The sequence below is a fragment of the Cotesia glomerata genome, linkage group LG2, assembly GCF_020080835.1.
Source record: "Cotesia glomerata isolate CgM1 linkage group LG2, MPM_Cglom_v2.3, whole genome shotgun sequence".
Classification (NCBI taxonomy): Eukaryota; Metazoa; Arthropoda; class Insecta; order Hymenoptera; family Braconidae; genus Cotesia; species Cotesia glomerata.
The window spans coordinates 13065328-13087296 of record NC_058159.1 but is presented as its reverse complement, the minus strand read 5'-3'; the positions used below and the strand labels follow the sequence as shown (position 1 = coordinate 13087296).

General features: G+C 34.4%; 2 protein-coding genes across 7 annotated transcripts; one reads left to right on the top strand and one right to left on the bottom strand.

Annotated features, from left to right (window-relative positions):
* Positions 1-1726: 1726 nt before the first annotated feature.
* Positions 1727-21932, bottom strand: LOC123260165. 5 transcript variants are annotated; one of them, XR_006508405.1, is made up of 6 exons: positions 21749-21903; positions 19802-20018; positions 17995-18132; positions 17731-17894; positions 15545-15590; positions 15417-15480 (listed from the first exon to the last, which is right to left on the bottom strand). XR_006508405.1 is itself a non-coding variant. In XM_044721154.1 (5 exons), exons 2-5 carry the CDS (start codon positions 19965-19967, stop codon positions 15567-15569), a joined length of 492 nt encoding a protein of 163 aa, XP_044577089.1. In that variant the 5' UTR covers positions 19968-20018; positions 21749-21899; the 3' UTR covers positions 15417-15566. The 5 variants fall into 5 exon arrangements, 2 of the variants coding, with proteins under 2 accessions (XP_044577088.1, XP_044577089.1); XR_006508404.1 differs by having other exon boundaries at positions 15417-15464; positions 21749-21902; XM_044721154.1 differs by having other exon boundaries at positions 15417-15590; positions 21749-21899.
* Positions 11538-14112, top strand: LOC123260168 (nucleolin-like). 2 transcript variants are annotated; one of them, XM_044721161.1, is made up of 3 exons: positions 11539-11577; positions 13242-13379; positions 13480-14112. In XM_044721161.1, the coding sequence occupies exons 1-3, from the start codon at positions 11562-11564 to the stop codon at positions 14064-14066; spliced, it is 741 nt and encodes a 246-aa protein (XP_044577096.1). In that variant the 5' UTR covers positions 11539-11561; the 3' UTR covers positions 14067-14112. The 2 variants fall into 2 exon arrangements, with proteins under 2 accessions (XP_044577097.1, XP_044577096.1); XM_044721162.1 differs by lacking the exon at positions 13242-13379 and having other exon boundaries at positions 11538-11577.
* Positions 21933-21969: the final 37 nt, after the last annotated feature.

Here is a 21969-nt window from a genome sequence, read left to right as displayed (position 1 = left end):
TTGAATTTTTGTAAATTGTATTTTAAAGCCCGTTAAACGAGCTTCAATTTCCATAGTATTTTATTTTCCTACTTAAAATAACCTATTCGTCTGTAGGTTTTAATGAAATTTTACTTTTGTAGTCGTTTTTCGATCAATTTGTCTCTACTTTCATCTCCATTCCCAGTCCTTAAATAAATAAATAATTACGTAATAATTATTATTATTAATGTTTATGATTAAAATTAGCTGTTCGTGAAATCTACTTCCATTTCGGCTGCCGAATGGCCTTTTTTTTTTATTGAACCTCAAAATCATTTGGTTGTATAGCTATATAATTCTGATTGCATTCATTTGCCGCCATGGCTTTAATAGATACGTATATCATTTTGTTTTGTATAGCGGTTATCGGCAATTTCGTTTTTTCAGGCTTACGATTGCAAATTTTCCATAAATTTTCACACCCATCTACTTTTTCGACGTCCAAAATGAGAGTCTCCATCGATGCTACATTATTTTTTAATAAAAATCTAATAATTTGAGCCATTCTTCCGTCTCTCAACCTAATAAATGAGTTATTTGTTTTCTTGACTTGGGTGTAAAATTGACCGTGATACATTTTTTTTTTTGTATAAACAGCGATAATAAAAAGAAACAGAGCTTTTTGGAGCTTGTCCAAAAACAGGGTCCAGTAATACCGCGCCATTTACTGAACGTTCAGCACTAGATACTTTCTCTCGTTTTCTATCAATTATATCATTACAAAATTGCCGACATAACTCGTTAGGTTCATCATGTAGTATGACTTGAAAATTATTGTCACGTAATGTCCTATTTGCCATTTGATTAATTGCCCCATTCGGACCCGTTACTTTTTGTTTTAAATTGAAAATATTGTTTTCAAATGCATATGTTGATGTTGCCCATGACGGACCATTTTTCCTCACACTCTGTACCATATGTAATAAACAATGCACATTAAATGTCATAAACGAAGCTCCATAAAAGTTTTGGCAATCGTATACAAATTGGAGTAGATTCATTTCGCAACTCAACAAATCATCTTCAGTCATGTTCACCGAAAGAAGTTTGAATATACTTGAGACGAATAGTTTGTATGAATCAAGCAAATCTTGACGTAATATTCCGCTTAATACAGGAATGCTGTAAAATAATAACCACGACCGCCATTCTGTAGCTTTCCGTGATTGTTTTTTTAACAATATTCGTGGAGATTCGATGAATCTCATTAGTTGGCTGGATATTTGTTAATCGAGCATTAATTAGTTTTCTTTGATCGGCTGATAGAAATTCCTTGCTCCACTTGTTCCAAAGCTGACGCTCCACACCCAATAAGACGCCGTGCATGTAATCATGAGGATAGCCCCAAACACAATCAAAATTTGGAAGTGATGCCAGAACACTTGAACCTTTAATGCCGTTAACTGTGTATTTTTCATTTTTTTTTGTTTTCCGGAGCTTCTCAATATCTTTTTTATGTTTCTCCACATCCTTCAAATAGCTGTCATGGTCACGTTCCTTTGGAATGTCAGCTGTCAATGGATACTTCATAACTTTAGAAGTGGTTGCTCCACGCTGATAGCACCAACTACAGCCGAAGAATCCATTAAATTGTAATCTGTTTTGTAAAACAGGCCGAGCTACTGAATCCACACGAAAAGAAAAAATTTTCACAAACTAGGTTTTAATGCATCCGCTCTTTGAGACAATTTTTCAAGCCCTCGACTGTCAGCTTTTTAATTTGCGCAATAAATAAATCTAAGTAGAGATTCATGAAATCAGCTTTTGGCTCAATCGAAGTGTACCATAAACCAGCCAAAAGCATAAATTTATGGCGGAACTTTGCGGTATTTCATTAATAATACATTGGATTGGCCAAAAGCTATTTTTTCCGCTTTTAAATAGCGGTGCTCCATCAAGATTCACATTTAATGTCAACACAGTGTTATTCTCATCATTTTTTGTCCAAATGAATTCATCATTTATATATCGTTCACTATCATATACGTCACTTATACTCCCGTTGGTGAAATTTGGGCGATTCTTCACGTTATTTTCAATCTCTTGTTGGATAAATTCATTAGATAAAAAATGTTGAAGTTGAGATTGCATGTCGAGCGTAACAAAAAAATTTCCTTCTTTTTTCGAAGTTTTATATTTCGCGTTGCACTTATCACATTTTACTTCACGCTGGATATTTTTACTGATTGGTATAGGCTTGGTCAATGATGCATTACATTTTGTGCAATGAAATACATATTCGGCCGCTGAACTGAGTGGATTAAATAATTTGTTCATTAAATATTTCGAAGTGTCCAAATATTTAAATTCTGGTCCCGATACAAATTTAATTAGTTCCAGAAGCGCCTGATGCACTTCATCTGATAAATTAAAGCCCACAATGATCGCCATTACAGCTGTAAACACCTGCCAAACTGATAAGTTTGCTGATTTAAACATTATCAGATTTTTTAAACCATTAATAGTCTCTTTAATGTCCGTTGAATCATGTTGTGTTTCCCAATTTTGGACATTAATATTTTCGGTAGTTTCCTCGTCACTACTCTCAAACACCACTTCGACCAACTCTGCAATTGTTGAATCATTCACATAATTCGGCTCATCTGAAAATAATAATAATAATAATGTATTTTTAAAATGTTATGCTTCAAATTGTAATGGAAAATATTAATTATAACCTTGCTAATCACGGAATGGTGGAATGATTAAAGTTTCATTGAACTTGAATAAAAAATTCGTATCAATGTTACTCTAGAAATTTAATGAGGTGTTTTCAATTGACCAATATGTATTGTTTTTTACTGAGAACATAAAATTGATATTAATTTTACAACAAGTACTCTAATTCAGTTTTATAAAAAAGACAAAACTTTCTAACTTTGTTTTGTATATTATGTAACATCGGTATTCAAATTAGTTTGATAATAATTGTAAGAAAGCGACTAAAATAATCAAGTAAAATGATCGAATTGCAATTTAGTACATTTTTTGCACGACTCATGGTGCGAAGCATCAGAGTGCTTTACGATCGAAAAAATTTTTTCGCCTCATTTCGACAACTATTTTTATTATTATACACTTGTTAGTTCACGGAATCAAGATCTTTTGCATATTATTGTCAAGATTATTTAATGGAGATTAATTCTATGCTTTTCAAAAATTTATTAAATGCAATAGAAACGGAAAAAAGCGGTCACTGAAAAGTAATATTTCAGCTGGCGCCTGTTTATAATAATAAACAGCCTTTACATAACAGCTGTTTATAATAATAAAAAAACTAATATATATTAGTAATAAGTTATTATAAGCGTTAATTTATATTATTAATCTTTTAAAAATTGTTTGTTAACACCGAAAAAATCCTATTATTTACGTAAAAGAAAATTTGGAAACCGGTTGACCCTAAAGGCCATCCCTGGAACTTCCCGCTACTTCTATAATTTTACTCTCAAAATTCCATTCATTACAACGTTTTTGAGCTCTCTCAGCTCAAAAATAGAAAATTTTTATTATTTTGAGCTCTCCAAGCTCAAAAGTAGTTGTTCTGTGCTTTCGAGTTCTTCGAGCTAAATAGTTTAATCCACAGACTCGGCAATTTGACACTGAGTACCGTTCAAAATATGTAATGTATGTTAAAGCCAGCATTTAAGCCAGCCTACCGAGTCACTATACCCCTGAATAAAAAAAAGTATTGAGACAAAGAAAAAAGTATTGAAAAGTATTGGTTTTCTAGTCAATTCAATACTTTTTAATATTTTTTCTTTTGTCTCAATACTTTTTTTTATTCAGGGACTGTAAACAAAACCTTTTTTTAGGATTCGAAAATTTTATATTAATTAATATTAATTTATATCAAAATGTTTGCTTTTCATCAATAAGTTACATCTCATTGAACTATATTAATTGACTTTTGATCAAATTTTATGATGCAACATATTTTTAATTATTAACCCTTTCACGGTTTTAGGCGTGTTATGTCCACCCGCAAATTTTTTTTTAAATTTAAATCATCCGCGCAGATGGAAGACTTCTTCATGCGTGAAAGCCACAATAAAATATAAACTACGTGAAAGTGGCACCATGGCCGAGCGGACTAAGTCATTATCCCGTTAGTTCGTTCGCACATCATGCCGTGAGGCGAGGGTTCGAGCCCCGACGGTTGTTCGAATAGTTCTAACACCAACCGTCGGGGGTCACTCCGGTAGCCGAACTATACTGGCATGGGTTTTTTCTGTGGTTTCCCCATCGCCACTATTCCAACAACCGATAGAAAGGGGTAAGGAATAGGGTAAATGCAGTACAGAAAGCACAAGTCGGTCCACAGCCGCATTGAGAATAAAGTTATGTGCGAAACTCGAATGTGTAAAGAATAAGGATGTGATTATAAGAAAGACGTTGATAATATGTGTAAAGAAAGACGTTGATAATATGTGTGTGGAAAGACGTTGATAATATGTGTGTGTTGATAATAATGTAGTGAAACGGATGACTGGGGTCCAATAAGTCAGTATACCCACAAGACGGCAGCACAGTCGCTAGCGACAGCTACCATCTACTCAGCCTTGTAAAAATATGCCCAATATATACAAGTAAAAAGGAGAATAATATATATAAGCTACGTGACTGCTGGTTAACTAGCGGGGGCTTCTGCAAACTCAGTAGCGCGAGTATTAGATATTGGGCTGTCCGAATTATTTTTTCGGTTACTGAAAAATTCCTACTGAGTAAGGTCCCCCCTCTCTCTTTATCTTTTATTTCCCCAGTTCCCAAATTTGTCTTTAATGACAAATTTAGCTATGATATATGGCTATTTGTATTTACGGCTAAAGTATTAAATATAATCATAGAGAACCAGAATCTCTAAGTTCTAATTTGCCCTGCACTTAGGCGAGAGTTTGGTCAGTAAGTAAATTAAAATTTCTTAAAAGATAATTTTGCGCACTTTACCCTACGGGGGACTGGAGGACGTTAGCTCAATCTAAATAAAATTCATTAATATAAATTTCGATTAAATAAAATTTGTGAAAGTGTAAAAGTTTTAATGTTTATAAAAATAAATATCAAAAGAAGTGAAATTTTGTTCGAGTTAGTTCATTTCATAAAATAAGAAGCCCTTCAAATAAGCAGCCCATATCCATCCACTTCCATCCGCTGCAAGGACCAACCAGAGGGCCCATTCAAGGAAAAGGCGCTAATAGCAGCCTCGGAATCACGGATCCGGTAACAAGAAATAATCCTGCAAGTAGTAAGTACATCTACTCTCAATTAAAATCCGTGCCCAGTCTCAAACGAAGGCGTGGTAAATTCTTCCGTCGAAAACGTCCCACATAAATAATTAAAACAACGGAATTAAAACTCCATTACGTATTCTTTAAACTGTTATTCCAAACCTCCACCGTTTACGCTACCTCTAAAAACGCCCTTGGACATAACAGGCGTTTCTCCCACTTTTTCCCACTCGTGGGGCAAGGGAACTGCACGCAATCCCGTGAGCGGAGCGCAGGGACGTATAGAGAATAACCTCAATAACCGTTTACATGCTAAATCTATAAAAATAATAAATACGGCCCTGAGTGAACACGCGGCGGGCATCAAAATCTGGTGGTGGGATTTAGTCCGCTCACGCGACTGGCTATCCTTACTCCGGGAGGAATACTATACAGTCTGAATTGACCGTGACTGGGTTAAATTTTACCTGCATAAACTATAGCAACGTAAATATTTAGATATAAACTTTTTTCGACGGTAAAAGGCTTCCGCAAGAGACTATAAAATATGCTTACAACCCGTCATTTCATGAGTAGACAGCAAATTCCAGTCTGAAATCAAGTTTTAAAGGTTTCTATCTCTACGCACCAGAGTGCGCAGCGATCGTTTACATAAACTGTAGCTTTTACACAGGATTTATTTAATTAAACATTCATCATTACCAACACTTTTGCACGCCTCATAGCGCGATGTGTGTGAGGTTGTGCTTTATATTCGACTCGTCAAGGTCAAGCAATTTTGTGATCTTTAAATGCCTCTATCATAACCATATTACACTTATACAATAATATAAGTAGATGTACTCCGAGAAAACACTTAAATTAAACCATCTTTTACTTTCTAAAATCATTTCATGTTGCTATTTTGAAAAAAAAAAAACGTTTTGAAAAAAATTTTACGTGGACGTCCTGATATCACCCCATTTTGGATGTACCAACGATTACTCCCGAAAAAATTGATATATCAAGACCAAACCTTTTTTATTAGTTTAAGAATGCGATGAACTGGGTCCGTATTTCATACCAGTAGCCTAGTTTATGTATTTTGTTTTTTAAATTGAATTTTTATTAAAATTTACTACGATACAACCGTACAAAGACAAACGAATTTTTCTTATTTCTCACGTGAAAACTGTGGCGCCACTTGATCAAGCTAGATTTTTGTAGACTGCGTGCGCATATGACAAGAAAAAAAGGCGCCGATATTTAAAAAAAAAATAAAAAATAGTCTGTAAGAAATTACTTAATTATAATTTTTTTTTTTTTTTATCAATTACATAATTTTTTTTTTTCTTAAAAAATGAATGAACGTTATGAGGTGTGCACTTTTGGATTTTCCAAACTTTTTACACTTTCGCTCACGTTTTTGGAGTATTGATGTTGATATGAGTGTACATTTTCCATGTTGATATGTGCACATGCACTTTTACTTTCTCAGTGCGTGTCATTTCCGAAACTCTACCTCTTTAAGTTCTCGCTGAGCTAAGACGTACCCTTTATTAACGATTAACGGAAGTCAATCACACTGAGCGCTGAGAAACTCAGAACAGAAGAACGACAGCATAGTATCTCACGATAGCAACTACAGTGGGATGCTTCAGAGAAAGGTAGGTGGACGTACCGCCTTATACCATGAATTGATATTTGGCTGAACGGGATTCACGGCGAGGTCAACTACTACTTAACACAAATATTGTCAGGACATGGCTGTTTCCGAGCGTATCTCCATCGCTTTAAGCACGACAATTTCCCGGAGGCCTGTCCTGCCCAAGAGTCATCAAAGATGCGGAGCACGTGTTCTTTGTATTCCTCGTTTCAACCAACAGCGTGATGAATTTGAGAGAATTCTGACCCAGAGTATCCAACCAGAGACAATAGTAGAAGCAATGCTGTCATCAAAAGCCGTCTAGAACGCAGTAAGCAAGTTTACCACAGATATTCTTACGGAACTGCGATCCATTGAAAAGAAGAGACCAAAAGACAGCCATTGGAAGAAAGAAGTAATAACACCTTAGCTATTAGAAGGAAGAGAAGTAGCTATATCCTCCCTCCTACGAAGTAATGCTTAAAGAAGGTTTCCGTGGGGATTAGAGGTTGGAGGAGAGCAGTGGTTTTAGTCTGTATTAACATCTTGAGTCCGACATACCCAGGCGAAACATTTAAGTCTGATAATACGTAAATGTATTTCCTTCGCTATATGAAAAAAAAAACACACACACACACATACCGACAGGGTGACACCCTCCCAGGAGTGGTCAGGGAAGATTCCTGAGATCTTTAAACCTCGAGATCTGATGAAAACTCGATTTTCGAAAAACGGGGTAAAACCAATAACTTCCGGATTTTCGAAAATTTTCAATTCTCTTAGCAGGAAGTCAAGAAATTAAATATTGAATATTTATTAGTGTATTATAGACAAAAAATTTACTTTTAATTGTTTCGCGTCATTGTCCGCTCATAACAGACTCGTAACCTTGAAAAACCACAATTAAATCAATTATTACTTTCTATTTTCTCATAAGACTCAAAAATTGACGTCGATTGCCGCTAACCGCGTGAAAATCGGTTGATTCATTCAAAACTCATGGCAGTCGGAATATTAAAACAGTATACTGTTTCACTAGACTTTTGGGGTCGAAGAGCTTGTAACAGGGTAAAATTACCCTAAATCGATAAGTCGCCAGACATCGATAATTGTCCGACGCAGCACTGGCGCGTCTCGATCTTTGGGCCTAAAGAGAGAGTAGGAGGGGGTAGTTGGGGTTATTATAGGTGAGCAGTGCAGTGCAAAAGGGAGAAGTGTTGTAACCGCCAGACAGAGTGCCACGGAAAAGAGACACTGATCCCCGGAGTAGTTACCAGTCGAAAAGAAGCCAATAACAACTAGGACTTCAATCTCAAGTAGTGAGTTAGATCGACGAGTTATTCATCAAGGTATCGAATATTACTCTGTGGGCTAGAAGTGGACCGCGGTTTACCTGATACTAGGTTTATTTCTCCTCCTCTGATTAATTATTTATTATTTGATTAATTGGTAGTAATTTAACAATTGTTTAATTTCATTTTTGGTTAATATTCGTTAGTCGGTGCTGAGTGGTCCTCAAGGGGATCTTTACCCGAACGTCACTTAGAGACCTTGTGGTGTAAATTTCGTAAGAATTTATTTGTTTAACATTCAATTTACTCGGTTATTTATTAAATTATTTAACATCTGAAAACGGTTTTGAATTGTGCAAATTATACTGCACAATTTAGTTAAATAAAAACCAAAGGTAAATTTTTCGAGAAATTTAGTATCTTCTCTAGCGCCAATTACCGCCAATGTTAAACTCAAAGGCGCTCTAACCTTTTTATATAGTAAGGTAAAAGACCTCATTAGTGGCACCTTTAACCCCTATTAGTGGCACTTTTTCTTTCAATCAAAAAATGTTCTACTTGGAATAAAAATTAAAAATTTTTTTGATCTAAAGGTGTTAAAGATTAGAAATAATATATTCATTATTGAAATTAATGATTTCATTAATTAAATAAGTACCAAAATCGAAGAAAGTGTCAGTAATGGGGTCCCCGCTACTAATGGGGTCTTTTACCTTACTTTAAATTAATTTTTAGCTAATGAACTTACGACTATTACTTTTATATAAATATTAAAGTATGGTAACTGAAATAAGATGTATAAAGAAATTTGAAAATCTTACCTTAAATCCTACCTTAAATCTGTTTACTTTCATAAGCGTTGTGTCTGACTGTGCAGTTATAATCTCAATACGAGTCTTTTAAAAGTGATCAAGAATATATTTTTTCTTAAATAATTTTAAATTCAATTATTGTTAATTTTATAATCCTTTTTCTAATAAATGTGTTTGTAAATAATACTTTTATGTTTATAATATATTTTTTGAAAAATTTTACGCATACAAGTTAGATCCGCCACTAATGTGGTATGTGGTCAGTAGTATGCCACTAATTAGATCAGAGGATTATTTGCCCTGCCATTAATGGGGTCATTTGAATAATGGATTTTAAATAATCATAAATAATGATAAATTTAGAAAAATTAAAATTTTTTAAATTAATTATGTAAGTTTAAACATGAATGTACCCTCGCGGTTTCGGAATCACTGTTAAATCACAGTAAAATTTTAGTGAGATTGTAGTGAAAAGACAGTGAGATCATGATGAATTTACGGTGAAATCACTATGACATAGGGACATTAGGTGACTGTGGTTTTATGGTGATCTCAGAGTGGTTCGATAGTAAGTTCACCGTAGTCTTATCATTTTATCACAGTCGTTTCATAGTTATCTTACAACAGTTTCACCATAAATTCATAGTAATTTGATAGTAATTCCATAGTGATACTGCAGTCAGCTTAGAGTGACACCACTGTGAGTTTTACAAGGGAGGATGGGGAATTATTGTCTCTCCACTTTTTCTCTCCACAATATAATTATGCATCTCTCAACCACGAACTCTCAATCATTTTTCTGCCCCCACCCCTGCATGTCAGGATTTTTTCTTTCATGCCCGACACACATCCGTTGCGACTGTGGCCGACTTACGCGTTATAATCAGTACCTGCATTTGCATTACGGCCTTAAATAGTATGGAAGGTACTTCTATAATAACATTTTTACCTTCCATAACTATATGGGAAAACCATAGAAAACCCGGCTGGTACAGAGGCCTGGCAATGTAGCGTACATATCTTTTTTTTTTTTTATAATCCCGGAAAAATATTTGTGCGTGCCGGGATCGAACTCGGGTCTCACTCTTTCGAAATGTGGGCACCGAGCCGACTCGGCTATTGCCAGCCTAACTTATATATTATAATATTAATCTGTTAAAAATAGGTTTTAAAAATCGGAGTAAGACAAAAAAAAGTTGCCCATTTTTAGTAAATTTCACAGAAATACAAATAAACTATTGCTTTGATCCTCGTGACAGAACATTCGAAATTTTGCCAGTTTCCCACTCAGTTTATAGCTTCAAAATAGTCCAGTCGGCCTGGAAAAAGAAGTTGTTTGTTGGCAACTTTTGACAAATGGTCCGAATTTGGATTTTATTTCTTTCAAAATACGCAGAAAAATATTCTAAACATTTGTATGTATGTGGAAAGTGTTGCTTTTTGTTTAAAATATTGCGTTTTAGCGTTGAGCTTCAAGTTAAAAATCACAGAAACTCAAGTGGTCGAGACATGCTGCGTATAAAATGTAGAGAATTAAATAAGGAACAAAATGATCCAAACCCGATGTCTATACGACCAATATTTCACGTAATATTAATTTTTTAATGAAAAAAAATAAATGCGGTTCCGCTTTTCAACAAGTACCTATAACTCCGCGAAAATCATTCAATTTGCTTTTTTTTTTTTTTTTAAACTATAGTTATTGTTGTTTCTATAAGCAAAAAAAAATCAGCTAAACTTAAAAATTTTTTGAATTCACTGGAATTATTCTCAGTTTTTCGAAATTCTGCATTAAAAAATAGTTAAAATTAGAAAAAATTATTTTTTTTTCATATAAATTGTCGAAAAGTGGCCAACCAACTGCTTTTTCTCAGGCTGACTGGATTTAACACGGTGTTATAACTATCTGATCATCATGAAGTCACAGTGAAATCATAGTGAAATCACAGTGAAATTACTAAAAATTCACTGTGGAACTATTATAAACTCATGGTGTTATAATCATCAAGTCATTATGAAGTCACAATAAAATAACAGTGAAATTAGTATGAATTTATTGTGAAACTATTATGAAACCACAGTGTTATCTTTATGAGACTACCATTAATCTACAGTGATATCACTACTAAACCATAGTGACAAAATTTCCCAAAGTCACTGTGAATTCACCAAAAAATTACCGTAAACTCACCGTGGATTTATGGTAAAGATGATTTCACTGTGATTTCACTGTCATTTCACAGTAATTCCGAAACCGCGAGGGGTAGGCATTAAGTACAAAAATAATTCACTATTTGTACTTTAACTATGATAAAAATCATTCTGTTAACCCCTTCCTTATAGTGCCACTAATAGGGTCTTTTACCTTATATATTTTCAGGTTTTCTTAGGTGACGGGGAGTGGGTTGAGAGGGTATTTTTATGATGCCTTAATGGGTGCCAAAATACCCCAGTTCTTGGATACAGCAGCAGACCACATATTTGGACAGAATGTATTATTGAAAAAGCACAATCACAGGAAAACCTTCTAATAGATCAAAAATATTCAAGTGGAGAGAAACCAGAACAGTTAGATGCTCATTTAATGCAGCGTATGAGAGGTAATGAAATTATAACATTCGTTTTATGCAAATTTAGTCGTAATTTGTCTTATTTTGTCGAAAAACGTAGAAAAACAACACTTGCTCAATACTTTATTCAGACATGTATTTGTATAGTAGGTGCAACTTCATTTAGCGCAGCAGCCGTAAATCTTCCTTTAATTTCGGGTGTTGCCGAATGACATTTATTTTTCTTTGTTCCGTAAACCATAATCCACGTTTGAAGTTTCTGGTTTTGCATTCAGTATCTACTGTTCCTACGGTTCTTGTTCCTCTTTCTTGTTTTTACTTGCAAGTTTTTGTACCTCTTCTTTTTCTCTCAAGTATATCCCCTACTTTTCTATACCTTTTTATCTAAACTCACGCAGAGATTTTCTCAGAGAACTTATTTCCGTATTAATCATCTTACAATCGTTACCTTCCAATTATCTTTTCTCAAAACTTTTCACTTCTCTTCATTTCCCTCCTCATGTTTTCTTTTAGCTCCAGCTATTACTCTTTGACATAACTGTTTACAGTGCTGCAGCCAGAAACTTCATCTTTAAATATTCTTACATTTTTAACTTCCCGCTAAGAAAATCGAAGATTTTCAAAAATCGAGGAGGCTTTGGTTTTACCCCGTTTTTCGAAAATCGAGTTCTCATCATATCTCGACGTTTTGAGGTCCTAGGAAGCTTCTCCGAATGTTTTCGCGATGATGTCCGTATGTCTGTGTGTGTGTGTGTGTGTGTGTGTGTGTGTGTGTGTGTGTGTGTGTGTGTGTGTGTGTGTGTGTGTGTGTGTGTGTGACCCTCTTAAAACTTTTGAAAGGCTTGACCGATTTCTTCACGGTTGGCGCTATTCGAAAGGGCTTGACCAAACTTAGATTTTGAATATACTTTGAACCGATTCAAACCGGTAGATTTTGAGAAATCTCAAAAAAACAAAAAAAAAATTTTTTGAAATGTGGTTTTTTTTAATAACTTTTAAACGGCTCTACCGATCGATTCCAAAAACTAATCAGCTATTAACATCAAGAAACCACGTCGATCGCCGCCAGCCCGGTCGGAATCGGTTGATTCGTTCGTGAGTTATCGTTGTCGAAAGAGAACCGAAAAAAGTGTTTTTTCAGAGTCACTCCGAAATTCCTAGTTTGATCAACTCATACTTAAAAATTCTTTATGAAGCTTAAAAAACTGCGTCGAATGCTGCCAACCGTGTGAAAATCGGTGCATTCATTCAAAATTTATTGCGGTTTGAAAATTCAAAAATTGTGTTTTATTAAACTGCTATTAAAGTTTTGAGCTCGAAGAGCTCAAAAACGTACTGTGTAATTTTGAGCGCTTAAGTACAAAATGAGCGGGAAGTTGCAGGGATGGCCTTTAGAGTCAACTGTCCTAATTTTTTTTGGCTATAATGATATTGTGACTTTTTTGTCCTCTCCTTCTTCTGTTTTTGCTTTTTGTGCTACCTTGCACTTCTACTTCCGCCACTACCCGCAGATGGTCAAACTCCACTCTCTCTTGTATTGTGATTTCAGCGAAGATTTCTCCTTGTTTGTAGTTTATAGCATCATCAATCTTTTCTTCTAGCTCATTTTATTCTATCAGGCTCAATTTTATTCTGTTTATCAATCTAATCTGTTTTATACTTTTGCCGCCACCATAACTTTTATATTGTTTCAGATTCAATTTATTTTCTGATGTCTACCTTTTTCGTAGTGACTCTTCTTTTTCGCTTTTCCTTTCTTCCTTGCAGCCATCGACTCAAGCTTTTTTACTCTTTTCCGTTTCCTAGCGTACTTCTACTTCTTCTAAAGTCAGGTAAACTCTTTAAAACCAATCACTCATATCCTCAAATATTTATGGAGGTTCCATATCAAATCAATCATTTTTTAACCCCACCTTGTTTGATTTGTTACAGCCATTTTCAAGCACTGGCTGTATACGTCAGTTCATGCCTGCTTTTTATCAACAGTAAAACGAGATTACCATTTAGGTAGGCTCGAGTACTATCTTGGTAGACGCATAGCTTCAATAAAAAACAACGTAAATGGGTACCAGAAAAGGAAGTCCGGCTCAAAACAGGTATCCCGTGATGGTGCTAGCGATGGTGGTAATGGTCATGTCGGTGCTGGCGCCGGCAGTTCTGATGGCAATGGTGTTCCTATTGACAATGAGGATACTGGTGATGAAGGTAATCATGGTAAGAACGACCAATCACATGAAAATATCGAGGTTGAAGATGAGGAAGAGATCCTTATCAAACTACGCAAAGATGTTGAGAGCGAAAATGACAAAAATGATGAGGAAGATAAAGACGGAGATAGCAAAGACCAAGTCGAGAATGAGGAGGAGGAGGAAGAGGAAGGGGATAAAAGTAGTTTAAATAGCGGAGATGATGATGAACTTTTAAAATTAAATAAGTATGATGATTTTAAAAATGACTCTTTGTTTAATGACTCATATGATTCAGATGACTCGAGACTCTTTATAGCAGATGATGAGTGACCTTGTATGTTCCTATTATAAGTTTAAAACTAGTAATAAAAAAACATATACTATAAACTGTTTTTTGATTATTTATAATATTCACGTATGAATTTGTATGCGTTGTGAGATTGTAATAAGCTCTGATAACTTTCAAACGGCTTGGTTGATTTTAAGAATCTCAACATTTTCCAAAAAAGTTAGTAAGATGTTTCAACCTGCAGACCATCCCTGTTACTTCCCGCTCTAATTCAATACCTAAGCGCTCAAAATTTCACATACTACAACGTTTTTGAGCACTCTAAGCTTAAAAGTTTAATAGAAGTTTGGTAAAACACAATTTTCTAATTTTTAAACTGTTATAACTCTTAATGACTCAACTGATTTTTACGTGAGAAATCTCAAATATAAAATTTCCAAAAATTCGTTTTTTTGAAATATCTTCTAAACGGCTCAACCGATCGATTTCAAAAACTAATCAGCTCTTAACCTCAAAAAACCACGTCGATCGCCACTGGCATGGTCACAATCGGTTGATTCGTATGTGAGCTATCGTTGTCGAAAAAAATTAAAAAAAATGTTTTTTTCTGAATTTCTATGAAATTTTTAGTCTGACCAGTTTGTGCTTTAAGATTCTTTGAAGAGCTCAAAAAACTGCGTTGAATGCCGTAAACCGCGAGAAAATCGGTTCATTCATTCAAAAGTTATTGCGGTTTGAAAATTCCAAAAATATTGTTTTATGAAACTTCCAACAGACTTTTGAGCTCGAAGAGCTCAAAAGTATAGAACAGCTATCTATTTGAGCTCGGAGAGCTCAAAATAACACAAAAACTATGTTTGATCTCGAAGAGCTCAAAAACAAAATAAGTGAAAAGTTGAGTGCTTAGGTTTAGATTTAGCGGGAAGTTGCAGAGATGGCCTTTAGGGTTAACCATTTTTCTAATTTTTTTTCTTAGTTTTTTTGAGATTTCTCGAAACGTACCGGTCCAAATCGGCTCAAATTTTCAAGAAATCTAAGTTTGATGGAACTCTTTGGAAAGCCGTTTGGTAGGATCGAATGAGTTGATCCGTTCAAAAGTTATAAGAGGTTTGCAAACATCCACACATTCACACATACACACACGCACGACGTAGTGATAACCTCCCGGAAATAGTCAGAAAAGTTTCCTAAGACCTTAAAACGGCGAGATTTGATGAAAAATCGATTTTTGAAAAACGGGGCAAAACCAAAAACTCCCTGAGTTTTAAAAATTTTCAATTTTCTTTGCGAGAAGTAAAAAGTAGAACGTTTGACCTCTTAGGTCATCTCGGTAACTTTCCGCTAATTCCATATCCAAGCGCTCAAAATTTTGCTTATTCCTTTTTTTGAGCTTTTCAAGCTCAAACATAGAATTTTTACGCTATTCAAAGCTCCCCAAGCTAAAACAGATTCATACTGTGGAAAGTTTTAAAGATTCTAATTTTATTCTAATACACTTTAATACTTCGGTGAAAATTACTATAAATTATAGTGATGGAGAATTAAATCCTCTTCAATACGTCTTTCTGTATGGAAATGACAACAGTTTCAATAATTTTTAACATTTTTGATATTTTGTTAAGCACAATAATAATAGGCATTTAAATACTTTTCAATACTTAGTTGACTGCAGAGAGGATGAAAATTTTTATATTTTTCAATACTTTATCGGGTATAGAAAAGATAGAAATTTTAATATTTCTCAATATTTTTCAATACTTTATTGGGTATAGAAAGGATTAAAACTTGAATACTTTTCAATATTTTCTAATACTTTTTAAGTATTGAAATGACAGAAGTTTGAATACTTTTAAATATTTCCTAATACTTTTTAAGTATTGAAATGACAGAAGTTTGAATACTTTTCAATATTTTCTAATACTTTTTAAGTATTGAAATGACAGAAGTTTGAATACTTTTCAATATTTTCTAATACTTTTTAAGTATTGAAATAATAGAAGTTCAAATACCTTTCAATATTTTTAAATACTTTTCAAGTATTGAAGTGATAGACATTTGAATACCCTCCAATACTTTTAAAGTATTGAAATGATTAAAGTTTGTATACTTTTCAATACTTTTTAATGCTTTCTAGTTTTATTCTATGAATTAAAATATATTCAGAAGTATTGAAATAATTTCAATACTTTTTAATTTTTTTTTTTAATCAGGGATTCTAGTCAGAGCGACAGAGAGGTCACTCCGCCACCACCTAAGAGAAGACGTTTCGAGACTTATAGATCGAATCTAAAAAATCTTGAAGAAAAGGTTGCCTTTTTAACTAATCAAATCCTTGGTAACACTCAACATACATTTCAGGAAACGCCTGGCCATTCTTTCGAGACTCCTGAGGGTACACAGCCTCACATTCCAATCGTAGCAGACCCGGAGTTGACTCAGACGGAATTCCTCACAACTCCTATCGAGCCGTCCAAGGTATTGGACCTAGGTCAGTGCAAGACGGAGGTTGATAGCCGGAAGGTTTTACGGAAAGCGTGTCCAGAAAAGTTGAAATTAATATCTGAACAAAAATTTGATTCAGCAAATTGGAAGGAACTCAGGTACGGAAATACTTTAAAAGAATTTTTAGCTTCTCCAGGCTTCACAGATCTGAAGGTCAATGAGGAGCTATGTTATCTGGATAAGAGTCAGGACCTTAACTTTTCAACGGAAAGAGCCTTGGCGGGCCTGTCAAATGCAATTTTGGAACAAAACCGACTTTTGAAGGATACTCTCCAAGGTATTGTTAACTGGACATTCTCAAACGGAGAATGTTAATCCAGAGACAATGCATGAACTTTTTTCAGCGAATTTTGGTCCTAATTCATAGTATTTCAAGAATTTCGAGAAGATGTTACAGGTAGTTTGTGGTAAAAGAGCTTCATGCATTTCTATGAATGCATTCTATGAAAGAACTTCGAGCTTCTGCTAGAAGGGAAAGATTAATATCGGAAGCTCCGAACAAGCAGATCCAAGTAGCCTTGAGGAACATTCCACCCAGCACGGAGTACCTTTTTGGTAAGGAAAGATTAGGTTCTTTAATAAAATCTCTAGGGGGTCCTCAGTCTTGGTTAAGGAACCCGGATCAGTCAGAATCAAGGTTCATACATCAAAGAAAGAGCGAGAATCAGTCCCATTCAGTGACTCGCCAGTCCCTGATTAAAAAAAAAAATTAAAAAGTATTGAAATTATTTCAATACTTCTGAATATATTTTAATTCATAGAATAAAACTAGAAAGCATTAAAAAGTATTGAAAAGTATACAAACTTTAATCATTTCAATACTTTAAAAGTATTGGAGGGTATTCAAATTTCTATCACTTCAATACTTGAAAAGTATTTAAAAATATTGAAAGGTATTTGAACTTCTATTATTTCAATACTTAAAAAGTATTAGAAAATATTGAAAAGTATTCAAACTTCTGTCATTTCAATACTTAAAAAGTATTAGAAAATATTGAAAAGTATTCAAACTTCTGTCATTTCAATACTTAAAAAGTATTAGGAAATATTTAAAAGTATTCAAACTTCTGTCATTTCAATACTTAAAAAGTATTTGAAAATATTGAAAAGTATTCAAGTTTTAATCCTTTCTATACCCAATAAAGTACATGCGCCAGCACCGACATGACCATTACCACCATCGCTAGCACCATCACGGGATACCTGTTTTGAGCCGGACTTCCTTTTCTGGTACCCATTTACGTTGTTTTTTATTGAAGCTATGCGTCTACCAAGATAGTACTCGAGCCTACCTAAATGGTAATCTCGTTTTACTGTTGATAAAAAGCAGGCATGAACTGACGTATACAGCCAGTGCTTGAAAATGGCTGTAACAAATCAAACAAGGTGGGGTTAAAAAATGATTGATTTGATATGGAACCTCCATAAATATTTGAGGATATGAGTGATTGGTTTTAAAGAGTTTACCTGACTTTAGAAGAAGTAGAAGTACGCTAGGAAACGGAAAAGAGTAAAAAAGCTTGAGTCGATGGCTGCAAGGAAGAAAGGAAAAGCGAAAAAGAAGAGTCACTACGAAAAAGGTAGACATCAGAAAATAAATTGAATCTGAAACAATATAAAAGTTATGGTGGCGGCAAAAGTATCAAACAGATTAGATTGATAAACAGAATAAAATTGAGCCTGATAGAATAAAATGAGCTAGAAGAAAAGATTGATGATGCTATAAACTACAAACAAGGAGAAATCTTCGCTGAAATCACAATACAAGAGAGAGTGGAGTTTGACCATCTGCGGGTAGTGGCGGAAGTAGAAGTGCAAGGTAGCACAAAAAGCAAAAACAGAAGAAGGAGAGGACAAAAAAGTCACAATATCATTATAGCCAAAAAAAATTAGGACAGTTGACTCTAAAGGCCATCCCTGCAACTTCCCGCTCATTTTGTACTTAAGCGCTCAAAATTACACAGTACGTTTTTGAGCTCTTCGAGCTCAAAACTTTAATAGCAGTTTAATAAAACACAATTTTTTGAATTTTCAAACCGCAATAAATTTTGAATGAATGCACCGATTTTCACACGGTTGGCAGCATTCGACGCAGTTTTTTAAGCTTCATAAAGAATTTTTAAGTATGAGTTGATCAAACTAGGAATTTCGGAGTGACTCTGAAAAAACACTTTTTTCGGTTCTCTTTCGACAACGATAACTCACGAACGAATCAACCGATTCCGACCGGGCTGGCGGCGATCGACGTGGTTTCTTGATGTTAATAGCTGATTAGTTTTTGGAATCGATCGGTAGAGCCGTTTAAAAGTTATTAAAAAAAACCACATTTCAAAAAATTTTTTTTTTGTTTTTTTGAGATTTCTCAAAATCTACCGGTTTGAATCGGTTCAAAGTATATTCAAAATCTAAGTTTGGTCAAGCCCTTTCGAATAGCGCCAACCGTGAAGAAATCGGTCAAGCCTTTCAAAAGTTTTAAGAGGGTCACACACACACACACACACACACACACACACACACACACACACACACACACACACACACACACACACACACACACACACACACAGACATACGGACATCATCGCGAAAACATTCGGAGAAGCTTCCTAGGACCTCAAAACGTCGAGATATGATGAGAACTCGATTTTCGAAAAACGGGGTAAAACCAAAGCCTCCCGATTTTTGAAAATCTTCGATTTTCTTAGCGGGAAGTTAAAAAATGTAGGAATATTTAAAGATGAAGTTTCTGGCTGCAGCACTGTAAACAGTTATGTCAAAGAGTAATAGCTGGAGCTAAAAGAAAACATGAGGAGGGAAATGAAGAGAAGTGAAAAGTTTTGAGAAAAGATAATTGGAAGGTAACGATTGTAAGATGATTAATACGGAAATAAGTTCTCTGAGAAAATCTCTGCGTGAGTTTAGATAAAAAGGTATAGAAAAGTAGGGATATACTTGAGAAAAAAGAAGAGGTACAAAAACTTGCAAGTAAAAAACAAGAAAGAGGAACAAGAACCGTAGGAACAGTAGATACTGAATGCAAAACCAGAAACTCAAAAGTGGATTATGGTTTACGGAACAAAGAAAAATAAATGTCATTCGGCAACACCCGAAATTAAAGGAAGATTTACGGCTGCTGCGCTAAATGAAGTTGCACCTACTATACAAATACATGTCTGAATAAAGTATTGAGCAAGTGTTGTTTTTCTACGTTTTTCGACAAAATAAGACAAATTACGACTAAATTTGCATAAAACGAATGTTATAATTTCATTACCTCTCATACGCTGCATTAAATGAGCATCTAACTGTTCTGGTTTCTCCACTTGAATATTTTTTGATCTATTAGAAGGTTTTCCTGTGATTGTGCTTTTCAATAATACATTCTGTCCAAATATGTGGTCTGCTGCTGTATCCAAGAACTGGGGTATTTTGGCACCCATTAAGGCATCATAAAATACCCTCTCAACCCACTCCCCGTCACCTAAGAAAACCTGAAAATATATAAGGTAAAAGACCCTATTAGTGGCACTATAAGGAAGGGGGTTAACAGAATGATTTTTTTATCATAGTTAAAGTACAAATAGTGAATTATTTTTGTACTTAATGCCTACCCTCGCGGTTTCGGAATTACTGTGAAATGACAGTGAAATCACAGTGAAATCATCTTTACCATAAATCCACGGTGAGTTTACGGTAATTTTTTGGTGAATTCACAGTGACTTTGGGAAATTTTGTCACTATGGTTTAGTAGTGATATCACTGTAGATTAATGGTAGTCTCATAAAGATAACACTGTGGTTTCATAATAGTTTCACAATAAATTCATACTAATTTCACTGTTATTTTATTGTGACTTCATAATGACTTGATGATTATAACACCATGAGTTTATAATAGTTCCACAGTGAATTTTTAGTAATTTCACTGTGATTTCACTATGATTTCACTGTGACTTCATGATGATCAGATAGTTATAACACCGTGTTAAATCCAGTCAGCCTGAGAAAAAAAGCAGTTGGTTGGCCACTTTTCGACAATTTATATGAAAAAAAAAAATAATTTTTTTCTAATTTTAACTATTTTTTAATGCAGAATTTCGAAAAACTGAGAATAATTCCAGTGAATTCAAAAAAAATTTTTTAAGTTTAGCTGATTTTTTTGCTTATAGAAAACAACAATAGCTATAGTTTAAAAAAAAAAAAAAAAGCAAATTGAATGATTTTCGCGGAGTTATAGGTACTTGTTGAAAAGCGGAACCGCATTTATTTTTTTTTTCATTAAAAAATTAATATTACGTGAAATATTGGTCGTATAGACATCGGGTTTGGATCATTTTGTTCCTTATTTAATTCTCTACATTTTATACGCAGCATGTCTCGACCACTTGAGTTTCTGTGATTTTTAACTTGAAGCTCAACGCTAAAACGCAATATTTTAAACAAAAAAAAGCAACACTTTCCACATACATACAAATGTTTAGAATATTTTTCTGCGTATTTTGAAAGAAATAAAAATCCAAATTCGGACCATTTGTCAAAAAGTTGCCAACAAACAACTTCTTTTTCCAGGCCGACTGGACTATTTTGAAGCTATAAACTGAGTGGGAAACTGGCAAAATTTCGAATGTTCTGTCACGAGGATCAAAGCAATAGTTTATTTGTATTTCTGTGAAATTTACTAAAAATGGGCAACTTTTTTTTGTCTTACTCCGATTTTTAAAAACCTATTTTTTAACAGATTAATATTATAATATATAATATTATATATTATAATATATAATAAGTTAGGCTGGCAATAGCCGAGTCGGCTCGGTGCCCACATTTCGAAAGAGTGGGACCCGAGTTCGATCCCGGCACGCACAAATATTTTTCAGTGATTATAAATAAAAAAAAAAAAAGATATGTACGCTACATTGCCAGGCCTCTGTACCAGCCGGGTTTTCTATGGTTTTCCCATATAGTTATGGAAGGTAAAAATGTTATTATAGAAGTACCTTCCATACTATTTAAGGCCGTAATGCAAATGCAGGTACTGATTATAACGCGTAAGTCGGCCACAGTCGCAACGGATGTGTGTCGGGCATGAAAGAAAAAATCCTGACATGCAGGGGGGTGGGGGCGAGAAAAATGATTGAGAGTTCGTGGTTGAGAGATGCATAATTATATTGTGGAGAGAAAAAGTGGAGAGACAATAATTCCCCATCCTCCCTTGTAAAACTCACAGTGGTGTCACTCTAAGCTGACTGCAGTATCACTATGGAATTACTATCAAATTACTATGAATTTATGGTGAAACTGTTGTAAGATAACTATGAAACGACTGTGATAAAATGATAAGACTACGGTGAACTTACTATCGAACCACTCTGAGATCACCATAAAACCACAGTCACCTAATGTCCCTATGTCATAGTGATTTCACCGTAAATTCATCATGATCTCA

Coding starts and splice junctions, on each gene's coding strand:
- LOC123260165 (XM_044721153.1), bottom strand. CDS start 19,967: ATGGGTGCCAAAATACCCCAGTTCTTGGATACAGCAGCAGACCACATA. Junction 2,625..19,801: donor TTTAATGCAGCGTATGAGAG/GTAATGAAATTA, acceptor TATTATTTTCAG/ATGAGCCGAATTATGTGAAT.
- LOC123260168 (XM_044721161.1), top strand. Junction 13,380..13,479: donor TCTACTTCTTCTAAAGTCAG/GTAAACTCTTTA, acceptor GATTTGTTACAG/CCATTTTCAAGCACTGGCTG.